Source organism: the organism of the source record quoted next, unplaced genomic scaffold (genome assembly GCF_019419815.1).
Source record: "Pyrus x bretschneideri cultivar Hongxiangsu unplaced genomic scaffold, Pyrus_bretschneideri_v1 Contig16, whole genome shotgun sequence".
NCBI classification, from domain to species: Eukaryota; Viridiplantae; Streptophyta; class Magnoliopsida; order Rosales; family Rosaceae; genus Pyrus; species Pyrus x bretschneideri.
Window position 1 is genome coordinate 3,351,029 of NW_025999457.1, and position 27,542 is coordinate 3,378,570.

General features: G+C 36.7%; 1 protein-coding gene across 4 annotated transcripts in view; it reads right to left on the reverse strand.

The window, feature by feature from the left end:
* Positions 1–27,542, reverse strand: part of LOC103934681 — a 59,991-nt gene that overhangs the window by 3,821 nt on the left and 28,628 nt on the right. For 2 of the 4 annotated variants that reach the window (XM_048580971.1, XM_048580968.1), the window contains exons 1-9: positions 8,710–9,346; positions 6,877–7,972; positions 5,901–6,179; positions 4,957–5,784; positions 4,316–4,812; positions 2,769–3,840; positions 2,107–2,379; positions 1,213–1,992; positions 454–921 (exon numbers count right to left, since the gene is read on the reverse strand). In XM_048580971.1, coding sequence (XP_048436928.1) covers positions 454–921; positions 1,213–1,992; positions 2,107–2,379; positions 2,769–3,840; positions 4,316–4,812; positions 4,957–5,784; positions 5,901–6,179; positions 6,877–7,972; positions 8,710–9,218 — 5,802 coding nt within the window. In that variant the 5' untranslated portion in view covers positions 9,219–9,346. Of the gene's footprint in view, positions 1–453; positions 922–1,212; positions 1,993–2,106; positions 2,380–2,768; positions 3,841–4,315; positions 4,813–4,956; positions 5,785–5,900; positions 6,180–6,876; positions 7,973–8,709; positions 9,347–27,542 lie in introns of those variants that run through there. The other 2 variants (XM_048580970.1, XM_048580969.1) reach the window with 2 other exon arrangements.

The window sequence follows — 27,542 nt, forward strand, 5'->3', positions numbered from 1 at the left end:
AGGATCGAAAGAGATAGAGAGGAAAAAGAATGAGAGAAAGAACCGAAAGAATGAAGAAAACAAATTGAAGGAGAGACGAAAAAGATCAAAAAAAAAAAAGAAGGGGGCGAGAGAAGAAAAGAGATAGATTTGGAGTGAGAGGGGAGGAGGGAGAGAAAAAAAAAAAGAAGTTTTAAGTTTAAAAACTCACTTTTTGTGTTTTTGGAGAATAAACTATATTTTTGAGTTAGTTTTGAATTCAGTTTTTGAAAATAGTTATACCAAACAAGTTTTTAAGGCCTAAAACTTGAAATGAAAATAGTTATACCAAACAAGTTTTTAAGGCCTAAAATTTGAAAATTGTTTTTGAGTTTAAAAAGTTGGATTCAAGTTAAATACCAAACATGCCCTAAACTTAGGTGCTAATATTTGGCAAATATAAGATATAACTCTAATAATTTCGGAAGTACAAACCTCGTCAGATGTAATATTGCTTGGTACGGCAACAATCTCGTCCTTGCTAGAGTATGCGTCACCGCCATCACCATCATCCCAGACTAGATTAACTCCTGTTTTCATCAATCGCCCCATCCCACCCAATCTTGTCGTAACTGCAGAAATCGAGACTTCGTCCCCACTTTGCAAACGGAGTACATCATGTGATAATACACTTTGCAAACGGAGTACATTACCCAAACTGGATGTAGATTCTTCCGGGATGTGCAAAGCCTTACCCTTGGTAATATTTGTAACAGTAAATCCAGGACAAATCCACTCGAAAACACAGCACAGAGTCAATCCTCTAAAATTACGACCCAAATATTGAGGCACTTTAAAATGAACATCATTGGACTCATGAATACCAACAACCTGGAACCACTCTGGAATATCATAAACTCCATTGAGAAAAATAATGCCACCATGTCCGAAGGAAGTCAATCCCTAGAGCATACCATGTAAAGCCAGATTAATTTGTAGAAGGCAAAAGTCTTAATTATGCATGCGTGTGTCATGTACAGTGCCTCTGTGGGCGTGTGATAGAAGGAGCAAGACAATACAGCTCTCAGAGAGAGATCTGTAGGATGTTCTTCCTAAAACTCAGCATGTACACGTCATTCTTATGCATAAGTAATATATTCTAGTACATGCATGTCTTACGCGTGTATGTGTGCATGTTTGTGTGTGCGTGAGAGAGAGAGAGAGAGAGAGAGAGAGAGAGAGAGAGAGAGAGACCTGTATGATGTTCTTCCTAAAAGCAGCAGTGAGATTGGTGCAGCCTTCCATATGAATCCTTCTCATGGTGTTTAACGACTCATGCAAGCCTAGAATCTCAGTGAGTTTGGGGGAGAAATCCAGATGCAGTTCAACCATACTCGACATTTCCGAAAAATTTGGCATTTTTCCAAGTGAAATGCACTCATTCGCTCTCAAGATTTCCAAATTTGTTGGTAAATCTGGGATTTCACGAAGACGGTTGCAAAAACTCAAATCTAACATTTTAAGCTTGGAGAGTCCACTGAGGCTCGGTAGGATTTTAAACGAATTGCCATCAAGCTTCAATATTTCTAAAGAAAATAGACTCCCAAGATCCTTAGGGATTGCATCATCAGTTAACCCGCAGTTTCTAAGGCCTAAAAATGTCAGGTTCTTCAATCCTACTATTGAAGATGGTACTTGCCTTACCCTTGTATAGCATGCTTGAAGTGTTGTCAATGATACCATCCCCCCTAAGCTGTCATCCAGCATTTTTAAACCTGAACAGCCGTTAAGAATAAGAGTCTCAACTGACCTTGACTTATAGAAATCCCGTGGAAAATACAGAAGCGATTCGCAGTCTTCAAGATTTACCAACGAAAGTCTTTCAAGATGCCCAATGGATGGGTGAATCTGAGACAATTTTGTACAGTTTACCAATATCAGTTTTTCAAGATTTGGGACTTTGGAAAGATCTGGTGATTCTGTTAGGTCATGGGAATGACTGAGATTGATGATTTTCAGATTCATGAGCAGCTGCTAAGAAAAAATAGATAACAAAATAAAAATTCAAATACAAGAGAGAAAGCAAGATATTGGTATTCACAGAAGCTGAAGAAAATAATTAATAATTTGTTTGAGATCGTATCATACCACGTCAGTATCCTCCCAAACTCGTTTGAGTTTGCTATAGCTCAGGTCAACAGCAACTAGGTTTGGCTGATCGAAATCTAAAGGTATGACCTCCAGAGGAAATCCATGCCAACACAACCATCTTAACTCTTTGGAAAAATTGTTGCAACTTCCAGTGAGCTTTGTGTGACTGAGTTTGAGCAATCTTAGACTCCGCATCTTTCTAAATGCTTCTGTACTGAACCATGAATTATAAGGAAAAACTAAAGCAAGTCCTTCAATTGCCACAGTTCCCTATTCAAGGAAAAGAAAAAACGGAACAAAGTAAGACAAAATTTACTTTCACGTGACAAGAGAATTTATACACATGAAGAAAGCAATGAATTAGATGCATGAACAAGAATTCAGTTGTGATTTACATTTTACCAAATTAATTAGGTATCTCAGTCGGCATCGGTTACACGCGTGTGCCCTTAATATTGTTTTGGACTTCTATTTCTGAATTTAAAAAAGGAAAAATATGGGTGGAGGGTTGGAGGGGTGAGTGGTAACTGCTTCAGCATCTACTGGTTGGGTTTGGCGTTTTTAATTTTAAAAGTTAATTATTGAAATAATAGGAGGCATATAGTTATCCCTTAATGAAGTTCATATTTAACATGAGATTTGATTGCCGAAGTACTTACAGATTGTTTCACCAATATGTCTTTTACATCCACATGATACCACAATCTACTACGTTCTCCAGGATGGTCAGGGCATTGTGCATGTACGATTTCTCTGGCCATGTCTCGAATCAAGTTATGCATCATCAGATTGCCTCGTGTATCAACAGTTACAAGGCATTGATCTTGGAGTTCTCGAATTCCTTTTTCTGGATATAAGTCACAGCCATCCAATATTGTCGTGACATCGTTCTTGTTCATTCCAATAAAGAAACAGCCTATATCCAGGAATACATCCTTCACCAGGTCATCATTTAGCCTATCATAGCTTGTCTTAATATTTTCCAGAATTACCCTATAAGGCTGTGAGCTTTTCCATTCATGCAGTACAGTTCCCCATCCACTTGTGCTTGTTGAACGTAGATAAGAACCTATGACTTCAAGTGCTAGTGGCAAACCCCCACAGTAGTCAACAGCTTCTCTTGAGAGCTCAACGTACTCTTCATTAGGATAATTCTTTCTAAAGGCATGCCAACTAAATAGCTCAAGAGCTTCTTCTTTATTCATTTCTTGCAAAGGACAAATCGCCTCCACGTTAAGTATCTTTAGCAAATGTTGATCCCTTGTTGTTACAATAATTCTACTTCCTGGGCCAAATGAGTCATGCCTTAGAGCTAATGCATCTAACTGTGCATCGCGGTCTACGTCATCTACTATAACAAGTACTCTTTTGTTGCCAAGTCTTCTTTTAATCTCCTTGGTCCCTTCATAGATCCTACTAACCTTCATGTTTCCCGATCTCAAGATATCAGAAAGAAGTTTGTTTTGTGAATCAACCAGTTCCTCATCTTTTCTCACATTTGGAAGAAAACTTGTACCATCAAACATGTGCTGATATTTGTTGAAAATTACTTTTGCAACCGTTGTTTTACCCAGTCCGCCCATACCCCAGATTCCAATGATACGGACATCATTTGATCCTCCAACATCTAAATAATTACTGATTTCTTGCACGCGAGAATCTATTCCAACTGGGTGTATGGCTACGTCCAAGTAATTGTTCTTCAGTTCTCTAATACTGAATCCTTCATACCTGGTAGGTAAAATTCAATTCAAAATTCATCAAAAGTAAGATCTACTTAAAAAATGGCACAATTAAATTGAACTAATATCTTACTCACTATGACGACAAAGCTTGGGAGTGGAAGATTTGAAAGCCCAAATCAAAATCTTCAAAAACCATTAAAGCATTATGAACTTCAGAAATTATATTTATATATGCATAAATGTGTAAAATCAAATATTTGATTCATGTGGTTAGCTCAATATCTGACCATAAATAACACAGATTTCTCATGGAAGAGTCTGGAAGCTCTACATTGCAATGTTTAAAATCAAATACCCTAAGCCGTAGTTATATAAGTTCATTGTTTGTTGACATTTGATAAATATGAGAGTTAAATAGACCAAAACATTATGTAGCCAATTAATAACTTCTGCAAGAAGGAACTAAGGTACAGGGAAAAAAATACAAAATACGGGAAAGGAAAAAAGAGATAAGAAAGTACCCATCAGCTCCCAAGAACCAAACCGGATGTAGGCCAAAATCATAGAGATTAAAGTCTGAATCATGCATATTCTCTTTCATCTCTTTGTCCCATACTAGATTAACCCCTATTTTCTTCACTCTCACAGAAGCATCTGCAGTTTCAACAGGCATTACAACTATATCGACCTTGTCCCCTCCTTGCAAACTTAGCACATAGTTCGATATATGCCCCTGCCAAAGATAATGGTCATCAAGTGTACAGGAAGTTGGTACCGAGGCATATGTTATCCGGGCGAGCAAAGCAGTACGCTTGGTTTTATTGCTAACGATAATGCCGAGAGGACCTTCACGTTGTGTCTTTGAAGAGTATATGCAGCACAGAGTCAACCCGCTAAAATTGCGACCAACAATTTGAGGTATGTGAATACTGACCCGATCACCCTTGACAAAATCAAACCAGTCAGGAATATAATTTCCATTGAGAAAAATGCCACCATATCCGCAAGAAGTCCATCCCTGTACCATGTAGAGCCAGATTTGTAACAACAATACATTGTTATGCATGCACGTGTCATATATATGGTGTCATATACAAGTGCTTCGGTGTGTGTCGTAGAACGAGAAAGAGAACAGGCTAGAGAGAGAGAGAGAGAGAGAGACCTGAAGGATGTTCTTCCTAAAATCAGCAGTGAGATTGATGCACCCTTCCATATGAATTCTTGTCATCGAGTTTAATGACATCTCCAAGCCCGGAATCTCGGTGAGTTTGCAGGAATGACTTAGATACAACTCTCTCATATTCGACAATTTTGAAAAATCTGGCACTGTTTCTAATGCAGTGCACAAACCCGCTCGCAAGACTTTCAAACTTGTTGGTAAATTTGGGATTGCATGTAGGTTTGTGCAATCATCTAAACACAATGTTTCAAGCGTAGAAAGACCACTGAGGCTTGGTAGGCTACAAAAACTATTTTTTCGAAGATCTAAATCTTCTAAAGAAATTAGACTCCCAAGATCCTTCGGGATTTCATCATCTGTTAAAGAGCAGCATCCAAGATCTAATTTCCGTAAAGAGTTTAAGCCATGAAAAGAAAGGGGCAAAAGACTAGTTGATGGTGACTCTTTCACTCCATATTGAGATGAAAATCTCAACTTTAGTATTTGTCTTATAGGTGAGCCATCTGCTGTCTTATGGTAACTCTTTCCCAAGCCTTCAGCCAAGTCTTCAAATCTTGAACAGCCGTTAAGAAGAAGAGTTTCAATAGACTTGGAATTAAAGAAATTCAGTGGGAGATCCTTGAGCATTTTGCAGCCTTCAAGATTTACCAAAGTAAGTCTTTCAAGATTCCCAATGGATGAATGAACCTCGGACAAACTCTCACAATCATTCAAAATCAATTCCTCGAGATTTGGGAGTTTTGAAAAGTCTGGTGTTTGTGCCAGGTTATGGGAATGACTGAGATTAAGAAGCTTCAACTTCTCGAGCAACTGTTAGACAAAAGAAAAAAACCAAAATAAATACAAACAGAAAAGAGGAAGCAAGGAGTTCATGTTTATGAAACTTGGAAGAAAGAATAAATAATTTGGTTGAGGCCATATCATACCAAATCGGAATCCTCCCAAACTCGTATGAGTTTGCTATAGCTCAGGTCAATAGCAACTAGGTTTGGTTGATCAAAATCTTTTGGTATGACCTCCAGAGGAAATCCATGCCAACACAACCATCTTAACTCTTTGGAAAGATTGTGGTAACTTCCAGTGAGCTTTATGTTATTGAGTTTGAGCAATCGCAGACTCTGCATGTTTCTAAATGAGTCTGAACTGAAGCTACGCTCATCAGACTCTTGCACATCTAAAGCGAGTCCTTCAACGTCTTCCGTTCCCTATTACATATAAATAATTAAAAGTTAAAATAATTAAAAAAACCAAGAAAAGGGTTATTGGCACGGGAAAAGACGATTAATTCATATATCAGAACCACAAAGCCCTGAATTGGATGGATGAACCACATGAGAGGTAGACAATTAGACAATATAGAACATGGGACCTCTCATAGGCAATTTTTATTATATATCTACTATGATGTGCTTATATATATATATATATATATATCTACGCTATGTACTTATATATATAGGGGTGTGCTATCCACACACCCCTTTTTACTTCTCTCACACCCCTTGTTAATTTCTGTCCTTTGATCTTCTTCAATTCATCCAATCCGACGGCCGAAAATTAAAAGGGTGTGAGAGAAGTAAAAAGGGATGTGTGGATATCACACCCCTATACACACACACACACACACACACACACACACACTATAATGTGCACATATGTCTGGATAATAACCATAGAGTTGTCCTTTACAACTATCTACATTAGTTATGTATCTTTAGCAAGCTTCTGTTACAGGTATCATATTTAACAAATTGCACTTAAGAAGAGCAGGACATGTTGATTCTGCTATTTAATTTGAGAAAATTCAATACAATCGGCTCCTTTGTTGTCTCTTACAGGTTCCTTTCTCTGCTACATTAGTATGTGCATTTAACATCAAATTTAATTGCAGAAAGTACTCACAGATTGTTTTGTCAATACGTCTGTTATATCTTCATTATGCCACAATCTACTACGCTCTCCAGGATTGTCAGGGGATTCTGCACGCACAATTTCTCTGCCCATGCCTTGAATCAAATCATGCATCATGAGATTGCCTTCTTTATCAACAGTTACAAGGCATTGATCTTGGAGTTCTCGAATCCCTATTTCTGGATAAAACTGACAGCCATCCAGTACTGTCATGACATAGTCCTTGTTCATTCCAGTAAAGAAACATGAGATGTCAAGGAATATAGCCTTCACGTCATCATCAGTTAGCCCATCATAGCTTATTTCAAGTCTTCTGTGAATTTCCCGATAAGGCTGTGATCTCTTCCATTTATCCAGTACAGTTTCCCATTCACTTGTGCTTTCTGTACGTATATAAGAACCTAAGACTTCAAGTGCTAGTGGCAAACCTCCACAGTAGCCAACAGCCTTTCTTGAGAGCTCAATATACTCTGCATTAGGATAATTGTTTCTAAAGGCATGCCAACTAAGTAGCTCAAGAGCTTCTCTTTCATTCATTGTTGGCAGAGGACATATCTTATACACATTAAGTATCTTTAGCAAATGTTCGTTTCTTGAAGTTATAATGATTCTGCTCCCTTGACCAAAGGAGTCAGGTTGTATAGCCAAAGCATCTCTTTGTTGAACGCTGTCTAAATCATCAATTACGACAAGTACCCTTCTGTTGCCTAACCTTTGTTTTATCTCCTTGGTCCCTTCATTGATACTACTTACCAATATGTAGGCCGGTTTCAAGATATCAGAAATAAGTTTTTTTTGCAAATCAACCAGTTTCTCTTCGCTCGCGGTTTCAAGGAAACTTGCACCGTCAAAACTATGATGATGTTTGTTGAAAACGGCTTTTGCAACCGTTGTCTTACCCAGTCCACACATACCCAAAATTCCAATTATGCGAACATCATTTGATCCTCCAACATCTAAATGCTGACTAATTTCTCGCACGCGAGAATCTATTCCAACTAGCTTGGTAGGTAACACTAAGTGATTGTTTCTGCTCAGTTTTCCAGTGATCTGAGAAACAACGTTCCTGATAAAATTTCCTTCATTCCTGGTTGTTAAAATTCAAAAAAGCGAAAGTAAAAATTTATTATGCGACTTCAAGATCACATTAATCTTTCAGAAATTGACGAGTCAAAATCTCCAGATACTATTACAATTTCTTAAACTGAAATCTTTGTTGTTAAATTTCAACAAGGCAAAAGTGAAAACTTAAGGGCCATTTGAAAACCATGTCGTTTTCGGTTTTCAGTTTTCGTTTTCACTAAAAATATATAAATAAATAAATTTATAAAATTACATTACTGCTTACTATTTTTTTGTGGGATAGAAGATTAAATAGTCCTTTTAGTCTATTTTAATTGAGAAAGAGATTTTTTTTAATACATCGATATTTTTACATTAAGAAAATAAGAAGTGCGGCTAAGTTATTTATACAATGAACAACCTAATTTGATATCGAATTCGTCATATATGATATTCGAACTTAAATCTCTCACTTCTAAATGAAGAATTATACAATCAAATCATAGCACTGAGTGTCTAGTGCTTAGATAAGGAAAGGAATCATCATCGGATCTCTTCCTCTTAATCTACCAAGTTCGAAAATCTGAACTATTAAAATTTTATCCAACTGCTAAAATTATTATAACTTTTAAATTAAGCCCTATTAAATTTTAATGACCTAGATCTTGAAAGATTAGAAGAAATGGATCAATAAATAAAATCGAAGGGAAATTTCAGCCACACAAAGTAGAGAAAATAAAAAGGAAATAAGAAAGTAATTACCCGGCAGATTTGGTTCCAACACCGTCGGTTTCTCGAAAATTGAATCCGGCCAAACTTCCAGCTTCATTAAGAGCGTTTCTCCAGAGAAGTACCTTTTCATCCTTAACTTCCTGTTCATATTTCTGAAACGCCTGTGCAAAACTACCACTCTGGTTCACGACATCTGAGGAATCAACACCATAGAAGATTGGAAAAACCATTTGACCCAGTGTTTTTCTGCACTCCATGATCTTCACCAGCTCCTCGAGACACCACGCGGACTCCGGATACCCTCTTGAGAAGACGACGACGGCAACCTTAGACCTTTCGATTTCTTGAATCAGGTGTTCTGGTATAGCTCTATTACTTTTTTCTAGCTTGTAATCGTATTCGTCTCCGTACATGAAGACGTTGAATCGGTGGTCTTCTAATGTACAGTAGAGGTGGTCCGTGAAGGTCGTGCGTGTGTCTTCACCTCCAGAACTCAAGAACACGTCGTACATCGGATCATCTTTGGACGATGAATCCATCAATTGTTACTCCAAGGATGTCTTGGCAGGCAGCACAGATCAAATTTGAGATCTACAGACAACCGTAGGGTAAAGTAAACTCAAAACTCCGAAAAGAATAGTGGGAACTGGCTAGTAACGAGTCAATTACGATTGATCGACCCACCCATTTTATTTTTTTGATCCAACGGTATCAAAATGCTCAGCAAGGAAGAAAATATTTTTTTAAACCAATTTTTTAAAGAGAATTTTAACTAAAATTATTGATATTGTTTACTTTAACGAAAAATTATATTTTTACACTAAAAATCAATCATTGTACTATTTATTTTACTCTTTATTTTTTTTCTTGATCGTTAAAGCTTAAAATTTTCAAACCTTTTTAATTACTATTTTTTTTTAAAGACAAAATAACAGTTGCCTGCTAAATCGTCCCACTCCTTCATCTCAAAGTAATACCTCAAATTTTAATTTTGGAACAATCTCATATTTTCGTTAATCTTTTAAGGACCTTGTTAAAACGTGACGTGGCACTTGATTGGGCAATGACAATGCAAAATGTGGCACTGTGGGCCCCACATGGACCTATAAAACAATTAAAAATTAAACAATATTTTTTGCCTAGCCCTCTTTCCAGTAAGAAGAACGAATAAACAAAAAAAATATTATAACCTCCATCTTCTTAAAAGTCTTTATCACCCACAACTTCTCCAGCCACCCCCGCATCTCCTCTGACAACCCACACCCACGCTTCCTAAGCCGCCATTTTTCACACACCCAGAACCCAAATCCTCCACTTTCCTCACCGCCTCCATCTCATCCTTCGACTGTCTCTCTACCATAGTTATCTCCTTCACCAAACCCACAACCTCTCTTGCTGGCATAGCCGTCGATTATGGCAATCCAGATCCGAAGACCACCTTCTAGAAGATTCCACGGCATGTTGAATATGGCCATGATGGTGATCGACTGCTTGGATTTGGCTGCGGCGGTGAGTGGGTTGTCTGCGATCGAGTACCCTGACTGGATTGGGACGAAACGATGACTTTAGATCTTGGCTTCGTCCGTACAATTAGGAACCGATTCTTTGAACCAGGAGGGGTCCAAAACCTTGGCGACATCTTCAGATCTCGGTATCGATGGTGAAGATGAGCTGTTGGAAATAGCTCGCTGTAGCGAACCAGATCCATTGCGAAATAGATCTTGGACTTGTTTGCCATGACCTTTTTAGAGTTGGATAATGTTGGGTGCTTCACCATCCTCATCACAGAGGACGATGTTGGGGTTCTTTTTTAGGTTTTAGGTTTTAAATTTTTTAATGTTTAATTTTTAATTTAAAAAAAAATTAATATCCATGTAGGTCATATTGACATCTAGCACCTATTCATTATCTACATAAATGCCATATCACCAGTTAACGACTTCCTTAACAAAAAGACTAATTGAAATATGAGACAATCCCAATATTAAGACTTGAGGTATGACTCTGGGAAGAAAAAAAACTTCATATACCAAATGTTGAAAACCAAGAAATATTAAGGTAGTAAATTGAGCTTAATCCTTGTTTTATATTATGAATACTTTACTCGCTCCTTACTTAGTTTAGTATTTTATATTATTAATATTTTATTAGGTAGATACATGTTGGGCAAATCAGACACTCTGCACTCTCAATCAAGGTTCTAAAAAAAGTTAGGTGCTAGTCGGGTAGCACCAGTTGGCGCCTAGCGCCTAGGCCGCTAAGAGGGTCTAGGCGGGCGGCCTACGCAGATTTAGATAAATTTCATTATATCTTGTGAATAAGGGCATATTGACACTTACAAAAAATTATACTTGTATGAAATCTATGGATAAGATAATAAAAGAATGATAAAATGGAAAAAGAGTATCCAACAAGTCTAATTTAAAAACACATTAAGCATATATGCCATATAACCATAGTGAGGAGTATTGTAGGATGACACATGTATTACAAGTTCACAACTTAGACTTAGATAGGATATATATATTTTGTTAATTTCAAAAAAAAAAAAAAAAAAACTGCCTAGCCGCCTAGCATCACCTAGTGCCACCTAGAGCCCAATCGATTTGCAAGAAAATGCCTCAGGTCACCACCGCTTAGCACCTAAGCTGTTTTTTAGAACACTGCTCTTAATTGAGTGTTGAGCAAAAATAAGGATGAGGTCTCCTTTGTGAGGATCTTAGAGATTTTCACATTTTAACTGTTTTGTACGATCAGTTTTCATTCAGTACTATTTGTGTTTAATTTTAAATAAAAATTTAAAATGATTTCTGACTGCACGATATACGATGAATGACTAGAATTGGATCCCCACAATTTGTATCCGGATGGGATCCAAATCCCAAAAACAAGTCGTAAAAGAAATGTAATAAACAATTTACTCAATAAAATTTTATTCTCATTTGTTTTTTGGAAGATTATTAATTTTGAGGTCGACTCATTCTAAACAATGCGTTTATTAATCACACCTTTTTTTTTAATAACGAAATACGTTTTGCTTCTAACATGATAAAAATGAATTTTGGAGATCAATGTCTTTATTTGATTTTGCGGCTGCACTTAGGTGGAACCCTAGATTACCTACGTACCTTTTTTGAGGGATCAAGCCACTTGTTCTTCATCATTTTCAATGAGTGAATGACTCACTGAAAAAGAAAGATTTGGTTATGTTGATAATACACTGATTACGCATCCTTCGCATAATCAAACTGGCATAATTCTAGATTTTCGATGAGTGAATGACTGAAAGAAAAATTTTGTATTTTGGTGAATTTGGTTGAAAGAACTTGGGATTTGATTTGAATTTGGATTTTGTGGTGAATTTGGTTGAGGTGAACCAGGGATTTGATTTGGACTTGTTTTAGGTTTCGTGCGTTTCCATCTAGATCGAATCTAAATTGCCTACACCCTTAGGGGATCAAACCTGATGTAGTTTAGGATGTTTTGTGTGCGCCATTTTGACCAATTCGGTAATTTTCACGGGAATTTAACCCATTAATGTGACATGGTTCACAACTGCTGAATTTGAGGTAATTTGCATCCATGATTTTTGAAGATTCGTATCCACTGATGTGACACGGCTCGAAGTTTTCTCCATGGTTTTCTTTATTTTGGACTACTTGGACTTAGTATGCCTTGACCAAGCCGTTTCATTCTTGGTCCTGTTTGATTCATTAGGCCTAAGTTTGAAAGCTACGACCATATCCAACCGACCAAGCCAAAGGGTCATAAACCAAAATATAGCCCGTTTTGACACGAAAATCGTCTCCTATTGAGAGCTAGGCCAAAAGGCTTGTGAACCCCACTAGGCCATACTTTTATCCACTAGGCCAGTGGACTGGCCAAAAAGAGCCAGCCAGCTTGTTTCCAGCAGCCCGAAACAGGGAGGCAATAGGCGCGCCCCAGCTTACTAAGACCGAAATTGCACAGATTCCAAAGACACGTGTCCCAGTTGAGAACGAAACGCACCCTAAAATCCACGGAGTAGGATTCTCTCCCCTCTTTTTTTACCTCTCCTTCCCTCCCCTCATATTTGAACGGTCACGGTTAAGCCACATCAACATCTTATATTAATTTTTTATAGAAAAAGAAAGACAAAATAGAGAATGTGAGAAAAGGAGATGGAATGGGATGGAAAGAGAAGGGTAGAGCATCCTAGTCCAAAATCCATTAGTGTGGACCACTCCTTGCAAGGCATGTGTCGTCATTCCTCAGAAACAATGATGCCTCCAAAATAATATTCACACTCTTCTACATCCTTTTCACTATTCTATACTATCTTATCTCATTTTATTTCAATTCTTCACTTTCTATTATCTTACCTCTTCCAATAATCTTTCCTTTAATATTTTCAATAATTTTCAAATGGCCACATTTTCAATCAAAGAAAGGGCTTATTCATTTAGCGACAAGTGGCACTCAAAATACATCATAAAACCATATTTTAATATGTTATTTTAATTCAATTAACCATCTTAATTCAATTAAAGTAATAAATTATTGAGGGGCCTGAAAAATAGCCCTCTTCGGTTGGAGATGGTTTTTTGTCAAACTAGCTATGTTTTGGCCTATAGCTATTTGGCCGCCTCGATTGGAGGTGGTATAAAATATAGTTTGATACTGTTCATTACAAAATAATTTCTTGCAGAGCTATAGGGCTCAACATGGCCCTTTGGCCTCCTTTCAAGCCATCTCAACCGATCCGGCCAACGGGCCATATGGCCAAAAATAGTTCGAAATGACACGAAAACCGTCTCCAACAAAGGGGTAGCCCAAAGGGCTTGTGGGCCCCACCGGGCCAAACATACCAAATCAGGCCAACCGACTGGCCCAAATGAGCCAGCCCAACCTTTTAAAACCAACAGCTACCTGGCATCTGCATGACACCATCTAGCAACAGCTAGCTGACTCCAGGTGACCATTGGATTTGAATTTTTTTTTCCTAACAAAATTAAAAAAAATTTAAAAAAATTAAAAAATTCCTATTTTGTTCCTATAAATACCTAAGTCATTCCTACACCATTTCTCACATTATTTTCACCATTTCATACTATTTTACACGATTTCTCTCCTAAATCATTTCTTACCTCTTCCAACAATCTTTGCTTCAATTTTTTCAATAATTTTCAAATGGCCGGATTTGCATTGAAAGGTAGGGCTTGGACCTAAAAAGAAGATCAAGCTCTTTGCAGGGCTTATAAGTGGGTCTCCGAAGATAGTGTGAGGGGGAGTTCTCAAACAAGTGAGCTGTTTTGACTCGTACGTCCAAAAAGTACTATGAGTTCTACGAAAGCACCACTCCACAGATTTCCCAAAACCACAAGAGTTGTTCTTCAAGATGGAAAAAACATCTTCATCCAAGTTTGAATAAATGACATCAAGCAGTGTTAAAGGTCGAAAGCAGACATGAAAGCGAAGCCAATTACTACGATGAAGTAAGTGTTGTCACAAGTTATTTTAAATATTTAATTATATTACATTTAATTTCATAAATTAATTTCCTTTAATTTTTGTAATTATATTTTCTAGGTACGCCAAGCGGAGGAATTGTATGTCAAGGACAACTCGAAACTCTTTAATCAACACGGTTGTTGGGAAATTTATAAAGGGTGGGTGTTATTTGAAGATCCACCTCAAGAAAGAGTTGCTCCTACGCCGGTGTTAGGAAATGCATCCTCAAATGCAGTTGGGGATGAATATGGATCTCCTATCGTTCAAGAAACAAGGGTAGAAAATCTGTCTTTGGGTGAAGGTTCCATACCTAAGGCTATAGGACGAAACAAGGCCCAAAGGGCAAGGCAAAGGATGATTGCGCCTTTCAACAGGAAATGGCATCCTCATTACGATTAATGGCAGAACAAAATGCCTTTGCTACGAAAGAAAGGAACCGCAGGCATGAAGAACGGGCAAAACAAATTCAAGAAGAGATGGATGATAGGAACATGCAAAGGAACACTTCGGATTACACTCTAATGAGCAAGGCCTATTTTGATAGGAAAAAGAGGGAAATTATGGTCCGACAAAAGTTGTTTACATCCGACTATAATCCTACAATGACGGATGATGATGATGATAATTATAGACTTTAAATTTAAGTTGTTGTAGTTTTTAAATTTAAGTTGTTGTAATCTTTAAAATTTAAATAATAAATTATGTTTGGCCTGTGGCCTTTTGGCCCCCTCCGTTGAAGATGGTTTTTTGTCACATGGCGAGGCCTATGATCCTTTAGCCCCTCGGTTGGAGATGATAACAAATATGGTTTGGCATTGTTGTCATGCCTCGGACCTGGGGTCAATAAGAAAACTCTTGAACCCAAATCCGGCGCACGAGCTAAAAATAAAATTAAATAAAAGGAAAGTGAAATTGGGTGGAAAAATATGAAATTCCTCTTATAACAAGAAATCAATAATTCTTTACAAGACTAAAATAAATAAATACAAAATTCTATCCTCACCCTTAATCTGATCTTGTCCCGTCTATGCTTTTTGACTGTTTAATTCTTAAACTTGCATAACAATAGAGGGGTGAGCTTCAACAACTTAGTAGGGACATAACCTTATCACAGTAAATTGACAATATTAAATTAAGTGTCATGAAATCATATAGCCAAATATCAAATCATTATTGATAATAATGCATGAATGCACTTAAACCTCTTTGGCTACCCCCGTTAATTTATATAATAAAACAAACGGACCTGCACATCCCATACCATGCATTTTACCCCTGCAGAGGTGGTTCGAATATTCTATTATAGAAACTAACCCCCATATGATATCCCAAGTTCATTGATCTCCAGCCCAAATCACCCACATTGACAATTCCCGTCGATCATATTCTAATGTGCACACCGGGCTCACCTGGAACTGGTTTCACAATGAATAGATTCAACTACACAAAAGATCCCTTCCAACTACCCTCATTTCCATACTTCCAATCTGAATACTGAAATTTCAACCACATCAACATGAATGATGCACAAATAATGTCATTTTATCTTTCCCATGTATCACAGTACATTCTCAACGCATAGCATTCCATCATTAATTCCATAACCAAGAACAAGCAAACACTTAACTGAAGCAATTAGCCAATTATTATCCAAAAAGATTAAGAATATTATAGCACTTCACAAAATTTAATAAAATCAATTTCCGTAAAGGTTTGCCGTATTTCCCCTACCTGGATTCCAAAGCATTGCTCTGACTCTCTATTACAAGAGTCTACCTTCAGCAACTCTTATCCACAAGTGTAAGCAATTACTAAAAAAACATGACATGAACTTTAATCCTAGTCAGCATACTTAAGCTTGCTAATTACACACTACTAATTCAAAAGTCATTTGGTCATTAGTGAAGGAAACTTTTGAACTAGAATACCTTTATAAAATAAGTAAAGGTATAGTTCGAAATACATAAGTACATTAACATACTTAAGCCAAGCTATATATTAGATAAAAGCACTAATCCGTTAGTATTTCGAATGATATGTAAAAGTTCATATATTAAACTCTTAGTATTATGTAATAGAATGCTTCATTTCAAATAGCATAAAAGTATGGTTGTTGTTTTGGGAAAATAGAAATCTCCAACTAAATTCCATTTGTCAAACCAATTTATAAAAGATGGTATCCCAACAACTGGTAAACTGATATCATACGTGCAGCCTTTTGAATATCATCTTTTGTAACAAAATATATATAACCAATAGGAAACAATACCCAAATAAGCATACCAATTCTTACGTGCCAAAATAGGGTTTAAGCATATGCATATTTGGTTCTTCATATAAAACTGGTTTTGCATAAATAAACATACCTGCATACGAAGCTTGCATATAAACTAGTTTTGGATAACAGTTGCTAATCCAAGACAACAATAAGAAAGGAAACAACTATGGAGAGGATAAATGAAGTATGAAAATTGTTTACCCATACACAGTGAGATACAGGTTGAGTCGAATGGACTCCACAGCGCTCTCTCAGTTCCGGTTTCTGGTTTATCTCTCCTTCTCTCTCCCTCTCTCACTCACCACTTTCTTTGGTCCTTACGCGGTACACAGACTACACCACTCTACAGCCCTGGGTTTCTATTTATAGCTATACAAAGTTGGCTAATTCTTCGATAGGAATGATGTAAAAGCCCTTTAATTGGCTATGGTTTTGGTCCAATTAGAATAGAACAAACAACTTAATAAAATAATGTAAAAGAAAAGAAAATGAATAATATGAATATATAGTTCAAATACTACCGTAATGATGTACTGAACGTATTTGGTTCAAAATAATAGTAAATTAGAGTATAGAAAAATGAAATCAAGGAATTAACGATTAAATAAGAAGGAATACAAAACTTTCTGAAATTAATAAGTATATACAACACGTTATATATAATTATTTTTGAAAATACAGATCCTCACAATTGTTTATTAAAATATTAATTTCTTGAACGATTATAAATCTAAAAGGAGCTTCTAACCCTCTTTCAATTGAAAATGGCCAAATGCTGATTAGTTTTAGCCATGATGAATAATAATGATGACTAATCGTGACAAACGTTTGAAAGCTACGTGAGTAGGTAAGGTTTTAGCAGTAGGCAGTGGATGTCTCTTTCTGATTCCCATCCACTTGTTGTCCACTTGCTCCTTTAGTGCGGCTTTTCGGTGCCTTTTTTTTAATTTTAATAAAAAATTATTTATTAATTTTATTTAATAATAAAAAATAAAAAATAAAAAAATACAACTCGCGCTGGGCGCACGTACCTCCCACCCCTTTACCTCTCTTTCACACTCTCCTTTCTTCCGTTGCCAGCTATCATTAAGAGTATTTGTTAGAATAAGAAAAAGACTTCAAATTAAATTAAATGTCTCAGTTTTATTTTTTGTGGTGTTGTTTCCCAATAGTAATCAAGATGACGAGAGACTTTTCAATGTGTACAGAATACGGATAGTACACTACATGTCTCTATACATATGGTGAGATTTTAAGTTAAAAATTAATAACGTAAAAAATAAAGTTTCTCACCACTTACACAATAACACGTGGTGTACCACTTGTGTTACGGACACAAGAAAAAATTTCTCCAAGATGACATTTAAGCTCAAAGAAATTGGAAGAAGTCAAATGAAATCGTGGAGTAGAAGGGATTCCGAAAAGTCAAATGATTTGATTTCAACCACTCAACGAAATCAAATCCAAGGAACCAACAAGTCAAATGATTCGATTTCAACCACTCAACGCAATCCAAGCTGGATACGATTTCAGACCATCAGTCAACGAAATCGTGGAGTAGAAGGGATTCCGAACCATCGCTCAACGAAATCCAAGTGGATACGATTCCGAATGATCACTTAACAAAATCGTGGACTAGAAGGGATTCTAGACCATCATTCAACGGAATCCAAGTGGATCCGATTCTGGACCATCACTCAACGGAATCCAAGTGGATATGATTGTGGACCATCACTTTAACGGAATCATGGAGTAAAAAGGATTCTGGACCATCGCTCAACGGAATCCAAATGGATATGATTATGGACCATCACTAAACGGAATCCAAGTGGATACGATTCAAGACCATCACTCAACGGAATCATGGAGTAGAATAGATTTTGGATCATCACTCAACGGAATCCAAGTGGATACGATTCCAGACCATCAATCAATGGAATTGTGGAGTAGAAAGGATTTTGAACCATCACTCCACGGAATCTAAGTGGATACGATTCTAGACCATCCCTTAACGGAACCGTGGACTACAATGGATTCTGGATCATCACTCAATGGAATCCAAGTGGATACGATTCTAGACCATCAATCAATGGAATTGTGGAGTAGAAAGGATTTCGAACCATCACTCAACATAATCCAAATGGATACGATTTCGAACTATCACTTAACGGAATCCAAGTGGATACGATTCTGGATCATCACTCAACGAAATCGTGGAGTAGAAAGGATTCCAGACCATCACTCAATGAAATTGTGGAGTAGAAGGGATTCTAGACCATCACTTAACGGAATCCCAGCGGATACCCAATTCTGGATCACTCAACCTATCACTACCTTAACCCCTATAAATTACAACATAGTCACCTACACTATCAACTTCTCATAGCCACCAACTAATATGTCACACAAGCATATAAGTTTCACAAAATCTTCTAATAGGATGCATGGATCACATTGTCATAACCTTTATCATACACATAATTCATGTCATCAAGAAAATAAATAAACACATATATATCCCAGTCATCATTAGTAGACAAGCCAAATCACGTTTAACAAATATAGGTCTATGGCTAAATATATAAAAAATTATATTTCAATAGAAATCATATTTCTAAAACCAAGTCATATCCACAAATGATATTAATATAAGAAATTAAGGCAATAACCATATCACATACATTCAAGTCACTCTCTAACCAATGTAGGCCCAGTAGACTTCACTTAGTATCCCATAGTACTAATATTATGATTTAGAACGTTTCAAGACATGTTGACCAAAAGTCAAGTCTCGGTCAACAATAGGGTCCACAACTCTACGTAATTCGATTCGGAATATCCGCACATCAGATTTCGGATCCGTAACTTCCTAAGGTCCTCATTATGCTTATAGAACAATATACTAAATTATCATCGTGATCCGAAGGTTGGATCCCCGCCAATCACAAATTCCATTGGCGGTCAACATTTTATTTTACGAACTTACAAATCCAATTCGGAAAGATCTGTACATCAGATTCTCGATCCGTAAATTTCTAATGTCATCAAATATTAAGTTCTAAAACGAATTAAAGTTTAATGATGATCCAACGGTCGGATCGTCGATTCACATAATAATCAAGTGGCGGTCTCTATCAAAACTATGTTCAAATGATGAGATTTTGCCAATTGGACTTCACATGTGGAATTAGGGTATCCAATTTAGCCTAGGATGGTCAGGGGATGCGTCGACCCATGACTCGCTAGAAAAATTCGACTTTTTTCAAAGATTCTCAAATTTTAGAGAAATGAAGGTCTCAATGAGTAAAGCAAGTTTCATACCTGTGGCTAAGTTCAATTGACCGGGGAAAGCCCCAATTCCCCTTGAACCCGCCAAAACTATAGAAATGGGTGTGCCTCGATGCATCACCACTGGTGCTCCACTGCCGCCAAACCTATTTAGGCTTTGTTCCTGGCCTCCAGATGAGTGTTTTGGTGGTGGTAATTAAAGGATTTAGCTTCAGGATTTGAGGAATCTTCCCATGAACCCGTCACACCCTTTGACGGCTTTTTACCAATTTACAACCTAATTTCTTCAAATTTTGGGTGGAAATGGAAGAGGGAGGGACTAGATGATGATTAGAAGTGGTGGATCAGTCCAATTTGTTGGAAAAAATGGCAGAAAAGCGACGGAAAGCTGCCCAAACAGGACGGGTAGCTGGTGGGAGAGGGAATATGATCCCGTGCTCCACTTTTCTCTCCATTTCCCTCCTTGCTCTCCCTCATTTGCCACCCTCATTTCTCTCTCCTTCCCCGATTTGCCCACTTCCCTGCTTTCTCTCATGTTCTCTCTTCCTCATTCGTCCCCCTCCTTCTTGCCCCTCTGGCAGCGCCCCTTCCCCCCCACTTTTTTTGTTTTCTTTTTCTTGTTGCCATCTGGCAGCCTCTCATTTTTTTTTTTTGTGGGATTTCATAGTTTTGATCTAAATTATCACTTCTGGGTTCATCATTTTCGGCAAAATGGGTGTTTTTACAAGACCAAAAAAAAATCTAAGTTTCAAACTTTTTGAAACTTAACAAAAAAATTAGGCATTATTTACAAAACTTGACCAATAAGTAGACACTACATATGAAACTGGACCAATAAGTAGGCACTCTTTATGAAACGAAACCAAGAATTAGACACTATTTCTAAAACTAAGCCAGTTGGCAGAAACTATTTATGAAACTGGACTATACACTATTTATGAAACTGGATTAAGAACTAGACATTATTTATAGGGTAAATTACATTTTAGCCCCCCAAATTTGAGATCAATTTCAATTCTTTACATCTTTAAAACATTTCAATTTCATACATCCGTTAGAAAATCTGTTAACTAAACCGTTAAGTGATGATGTGGCAAATATGGGGTCCCCATTTGTGCTGACGTGGCTGCCACATTTGTACCACACGACTAAAAACTTAATAAAAATTTTAAAATATTAAAATTATTATTTAAAGAAAAAGTTTAAAAAAAAAAAAAAAAAGCCCCAGATCCTCTTCGTTTTCCGCACCAAACACCCCCTTCTACCATGACTTCTGCACCTCTTTCTTTAACCAGAAATTCCTAATTCCCCATTTTCCGCATCCAATTTTGTGTTTCACCTCTCTCTTTAATTGTGATCGAGCTGGAGTGAAGCGCAGCTCAATACTTTTACTTTTCCAGCTGCAAATGGATGTCATCGAATCTGAAGCGATTATAAAGACTTTCGACGGACGACGCCAAAATTGGCAAATGTGACGAGGAGCAAAGGGCGTGACGACCTTGAACGCGTTCGATTGATTTCGTTCTCGGCCAGGCTGGACCTGTTAGGGTTGTTTGAGCCTTTAAGCAACAGATCGACGGAATACGGCGAGCGATTTATCAAAAAACTTACAGGGATAGAAAGAGAAGAGATTGGTTATTGGTCCTCGACGGAGAGGAAAATGGAGGAAAGGGTGGGTGATGGGGGGTGGGCACAGGTGGGGATTCTGAGGAAAAAAGGGGATCTAGTTTTTTTTTTTTTTTTTTTTTTTCAATAATTATTTTAATATTTTAAAAATTTTATTAAGTTTTTAGCCACGTGGCACAAATGTGGTAGTCACGTCAGCACAAATAGGGATCTCATATTTGCCACGTCATCACTTAATAGTTTGCTCAACAGATTTTCTAATAGATGTATGAAATTGAAATAAAATGATAAGTAAATGTATGAAATTGAAATGTTTTAAAGATGTTGGAATAAAGGTGTGAGTATTAAAACAACTAAACTATGACAAACTATAACAAAACTTAGATCAATTGTGAATTGAAATCACATTTCAATTCTAAATTTGATGAAGATTAGTAATTGCTAATCTTCAGGGCTTTCCTAAATCATGAGTGATACCTAACAGTATGTCATGACTACCTGATGAGTGGATTTTATAGTATATATTTAACCCTATTCTTGGTATATTTTGGTTAATATTTTGAAAGAATTTTGATACTTTGAATTGTTTTTCTAATTTAGGACTTTCGACTTCCTCTGGTGAAAAACATAATTAAATGGACGAATTTTGGAGTAATTCTAGTTGGAGGATGTTCCTGAGTCACTTGGCTTGATCGTATCAAAATATCAGAATTTTCTACCAAGCGGTTATTTTCTGGCGATAAAATAAATGAGCAATGCGCAGTGCTGGAATAGTGACGTTTTGGGCTTGAATTGCATTTTTGAAGTCCAAGACGACCTCGGATGGGTTTGTGGCCTTCTAGAGATGTGTTCAGAACGTCCCGATCTTTAAAACAAGCCATTATGGGCCGGATTTGGAGGATTTCTGAGGCTAAAACGTAGCTGGACAGTTCCCTTGCAGTTTTTCCTAGTTTAATTAGGACTTTGTTTTCTAAGTATTGGATTTTTTTATTATTGACTTCCCTAGTTGGAATAAGAGACTATGTTTTAGGGTTTGTAGGGGGGCTCAGCAATTATATTGCTTGGCCGTTCTTAAATAGAGGGGGAAATTTTTGATGATTTTGGGAGAGACAAAGAGTGATTGCTAGGGTTCATGGATATTTTCTACTTTAAGGTGTTTTCATTCCTTTGACTCATTTGAATGATATTTCCTTTGATTTTTATTATGAGTATGCGTAACTAATTCTTTTGCTAGGGTTAGGCCATGAACTATAGCATGAATATGTAATTTTATTAATTTGCTTATGAATGGATGCATGTTTGCTTTGAATTATTAATCACCGCGATTAAATCTATCTATATATTTTAATGATTGATCACCATTAGGGTATTTAGACAAGTTATTTGATGCAATTTCTGTTGGAACATCACCCTGAAATTGAGGAGGGCTTCTTGTGATTAGTAATTGTAAGTTCACTTAAGGCGAACATCACGCTCTTAAGGGTTGCATGGTTTTTCAAAGGGTTTTCACGAAGTTTAATGAGTCTTGCATGTTTATATTTAATCTGAACATCACAGACGGATTGCATGTTAGATATACGTTTTCGCTTGAACATCACAAGGAAAATATGCGTTAAGAAAACCTAACCTTCAAAGCATGGATGTGGAAATTTATAAGAAATTGATAGAATTGCATAGGATTGTAATGGTGACGGCTTAACCCTAGTCTTTCCCTAAATTGTTTTAATTAAAAAACGTTTTTTCTGTTTGCTGCTTTTATTTTCTAACTTCTAGGTTCTTTAATTGTTAATTCAACATTTTCGAACTCAAAAATCTCAAATCTTTGATAAAAATCTGTTTCAATAGTTAATTAAGAGTTGTTTTAATTATGAATTAATCAAACAATCTTTGTGGACAATGACCTTGCATGAGCAATTATACTACAATTACCTTGTATTCTTGCAAGTATTTTCAGTGATTTTAACCCTATTTGCATGTGGTAAAAAACCTATCACTACCCAAGCTAAGTAGAAGTGGTTGAAGAACCTATCCAGTTACAACTACAATGCAATACGCTCTTTCTCTAATACAATACTCTTGATCACATTGTTTAAGTGATCATTTGTTTCATGTCTACTATCAAATGTGATACTTCGCTATATGATTCAATTGAATATAATTTGGAACATTCTTCCTAACTTATATTCATATGCTTCGGCCAAAGACTCCCAAATCATATCTCAAGGTATTCTCCTTCCACCATGGAAGGTTAGAGATCCTTTGTTGTGCATTCACATGCCTACATGACTGGATAGCTTGACCCCAACAATGTCATGGACACTCCCAATGGAATGCCTTTGACATAGTCGAAGATCTTTAACCATCAGAAAACTATGATGCCTCAGGTCAAAGGACTACTTTGCATATTGCGACTTATTAACTCTTACATGACATGTATGTTCGAATTCTCTTTTGATCGTTGTTCAATGTACTCAATTACCCTTTTGAGCACCTATGTGTTTGTCTTAGTGTCCAACACTAAATGACATTAGACTAGTCATACTCACACTTGAGTCAACATAACACATATAACCTTAGCACATTGTCAATACCCAGTTGACAATCATATGGCTAGGAACGTTTTAGGAATGAACATAAGAGAAAGGTCTCGTTAAGTTAACTTACTTAGATCACTTTTCTCTTAGAACAAATACACTTGGATTCCCCTATTGCTTAAAGACAATAAACGGTGATTAACAATAAGCTTTGCTCTTCATTAACCAAATAATAGTTTAACATACTGAGTAGTTACATCAAATGAGTGACATTTGTGGGCACACTTTCAACATCTCCGATGCCTAAGTTAGTTTCTCTGAAAAAAGTGAGTGTTTAGGGTTTTCTGTTTATAGAAAAGCTTACCCATTTTTTGTGGAGAAATAGGGTTTTTATAAGAGAGGTGGCCGGCCTTTAGGGTTAAATTTGGTGAGAATATTCCCAAGATATTGTGTAACTAACATCTTGGAATAATTGTGAAGATATCCTAGAATAAACGTGATTGGGATTACTCACTTGATAGGGTTTGTCTTCAATTGGGAATGTATTTAGGATTTAGGGATAATCCTATCATTAAATACCTTTGATTTTTTCCATGTGCATAGGAGCTTTGAGCAGTCATAGTCCGCTACTTGCATGTCCAGGGATGCTGAGCTGCTTGTGGGAATTTAAATATGCCCTGCTCATTTAATAAAGGTAATCTTGTCTTTCTTGGCTAAAATTCCACGTGTCGCATTCAGAATTTTTGGGATTATTTTTAGCTCCACAGGTATGAATCTCATTGAGACTTCTAAAGAGCTTGAGAAAATTACCTTGCACTTAAAAGCAAAGTTTAAGATAGATCTTGAAAAAGCTCGATATTGTCTCGGTTTGGAGATCAAGCATTGTTCAGAGTGTGGTCTCGTTTTAATGAGGATAAAGTGATGTCTTCAAGTACTCCTATAGTCGTTCGTACATTATATGCAAAGCGAAATCATTTTCATCCTAAAGAGGATGAGGAAGAGGTTTTAGAGCCTGAATTTCCATACCTTACTGCAATTGATGCTTTATTATACTTAGCACAATGTATTAAACCAGACATCTCTTTCACTATTAATCTTTTGGCAAGGTATAGTAACATGCCTACACGCATACACTAGGCTTGTTATATATTTACAATTATAGACACCTCAATATCGTGGAGGTCAACCAAGAAGACCTTAGTTGCGACTTTTTTTTAAGCATATTGAAATTCTCGCCTTGCATGAAGCAACGCTTGAACGCTTATGGCTAAGAGACAATTATGGAACATATTCGAAGCACCTGCGAACGTTGTCATTGACGTCCCTGCAACAATATATAAAGATAACACAGCATCTATCGACCAATTTAAGAAGGGATACATCAAACTAGACAACACCAAACATATTGCGCCAAAATTCTTCTTTTCACATCAGAAACAAGAACATCAGAAGATTGCAGTCGAGCAAATCTGTTCCTAAGACAAAATGACCGATCTCTTTTCCAAGTCATTTCCAAAGCCTACTTTTAGAAGCTTGTTCAAGGAATTAATATGCTTAAATTATCTGTTTTAAATTGCTTGTAGTTCTCATTTGAAAGTTTTGTCAAGTTCAGGGGAGTATCCAGAATGTGGGACCATGATTTTCTAAGGCGGAAGTATGGCGGAATGAAATACAAATACCTCATAAGTCTGGTCATGGATTCAACAACTCCAAGCAGAGATGGATTAACGGAGCGATAGGGTCACCATCATCCTGTTCCAGAGTAGTAGGTGTAGCCCAAGCTACTTTGTTGAGAATGACCATTCTTGCTTTACAAGATATATAAACCTAACTCAACATGGAATCAGCCAGGTTTCCTATATGTCTTGAAGTTCCTATAATCTAGAAACTGGCATGTGCCGCAAGTAATCACACTCTCAACTAGTATAAATAGTATACCCTCTTATAGGGTTTATCTCTGGTAACGCAGTCATCGCACTCTTAACTCTTTTACCCACCGCTTGAGTCTTATATTTACTTACTAACTTGACTGTCAAAAAGTCTTTGACCAGCACACACCCTCGATCTTTGGCTTTCTTAAGGTTGTTTGTTCTTTTACAGGTTACTCGGATTTGTGCATCTCTACCACCTGCGGTGATGCACAAATTTGGTCCAACACAGAAGTATATTCACTTAATCTTAATGTACTTTTTTTACCTAAGCTTAGGTGCAATTTTCCTTTGTGTTTTTGCTACATGATGAGGTTTTAACAAGGTAACCATCTTAGGTTGGTCATACCCTTGTGTGCATTCTACTTGTGTCCTAAAGGTGTTTAGTTTTGACTTAATGTAAGTTCTCATTTTTCTCCTGAAATTGGGTTTTTATCCTACTATGAGTTTTACTATAGTGAGGTTTTATGAATTTTACTACTTATGCATTCCTTCGTTTAATGTAAGACTTGCATTCCCTTACTATAACGACAACTTCATCAATTGAACTTACTTCATCGTTGAAGACCTGATGCAACATTTTTTTTTTTTTTTTTTAGTATTTACACACTCAAGGGGCAGTGTTGCAGTCCTAGTTTAGTTTGGAATGTGATTATGTAAATCCTATTAAGATTCTATAGCATCTTTTAAATAATGTCCTATTTTAGACATATTACTTGAAAGGCAAGGATTCTCCCTTCCTTACTACTATAAATCAAGGCACAATGAAGTGAAATAACACACACCTCATAATTCATCAGTTCCCTTCTCTTTCTTGCCACCGCACCTTCTCTCTCACACTATAATTTTTCAGTTAAATAAGTCTACAACAAAATTATGATTATAAACACACACACACACATACATACATACATACATATACACCCACACATACATATATACAGGGTTAGGATTTGGAGACACATTTTTAACACAAGTTTTTGTAGCTCACATTCTGCAATTTTGTTCAAGGATCTGAACCGCGTATATTTCAATTCATCAACAATATATCATCCTTAAAAAAAAAAAAATTAGATAAATCCAAAACCACTAACACATTCAAATGTATTGAAGAAAATGAATTTGGGTGGTTTTTGATAGAGATGATCATTAAGAGGGAGACACAAAAGATAGGCGGTTGGATTGTTAAAGGACATTACGGAGTGGACCCCACAAAAAGATGTGTCAAAATGTGTCAAAATGTGTGTCAAAAAAGCATGCCTCCAAATCATCCAAACCCATATATACATATACATATACATATATTTGGGAAGTTTGGGAACAACATATGGGCTTGAGTCCCTGCAGGTAGTGTGCTAATATACTTACTAAGTTTTGAGAAATCAAACCTTTAAGTAGATATTTAAGAAGTTTTGGGAAGTTAGTACTGACACACCCTGACTTAGGTATCCAAGCAGACATCGAAATCGAGGCATGTTGGCTGACACCATAATGAATGGTGAAAGCCATAACATGCACTGTCATAGCATAGTATAATAACTAAGACTTCAAAGCATAGTTTAATAAGTAAGACTGAAGTGCGGGAATGAACGCTTATTACAATGATGCAGTGTCAGAGCATAGTTAACATTGCAACAAAAAAAAAAGAATATTCTCATCCTGGTTAGGATGGATATTATACAACTAAAAGGAGGTAGAATTCGTGCATTATTGTACGCG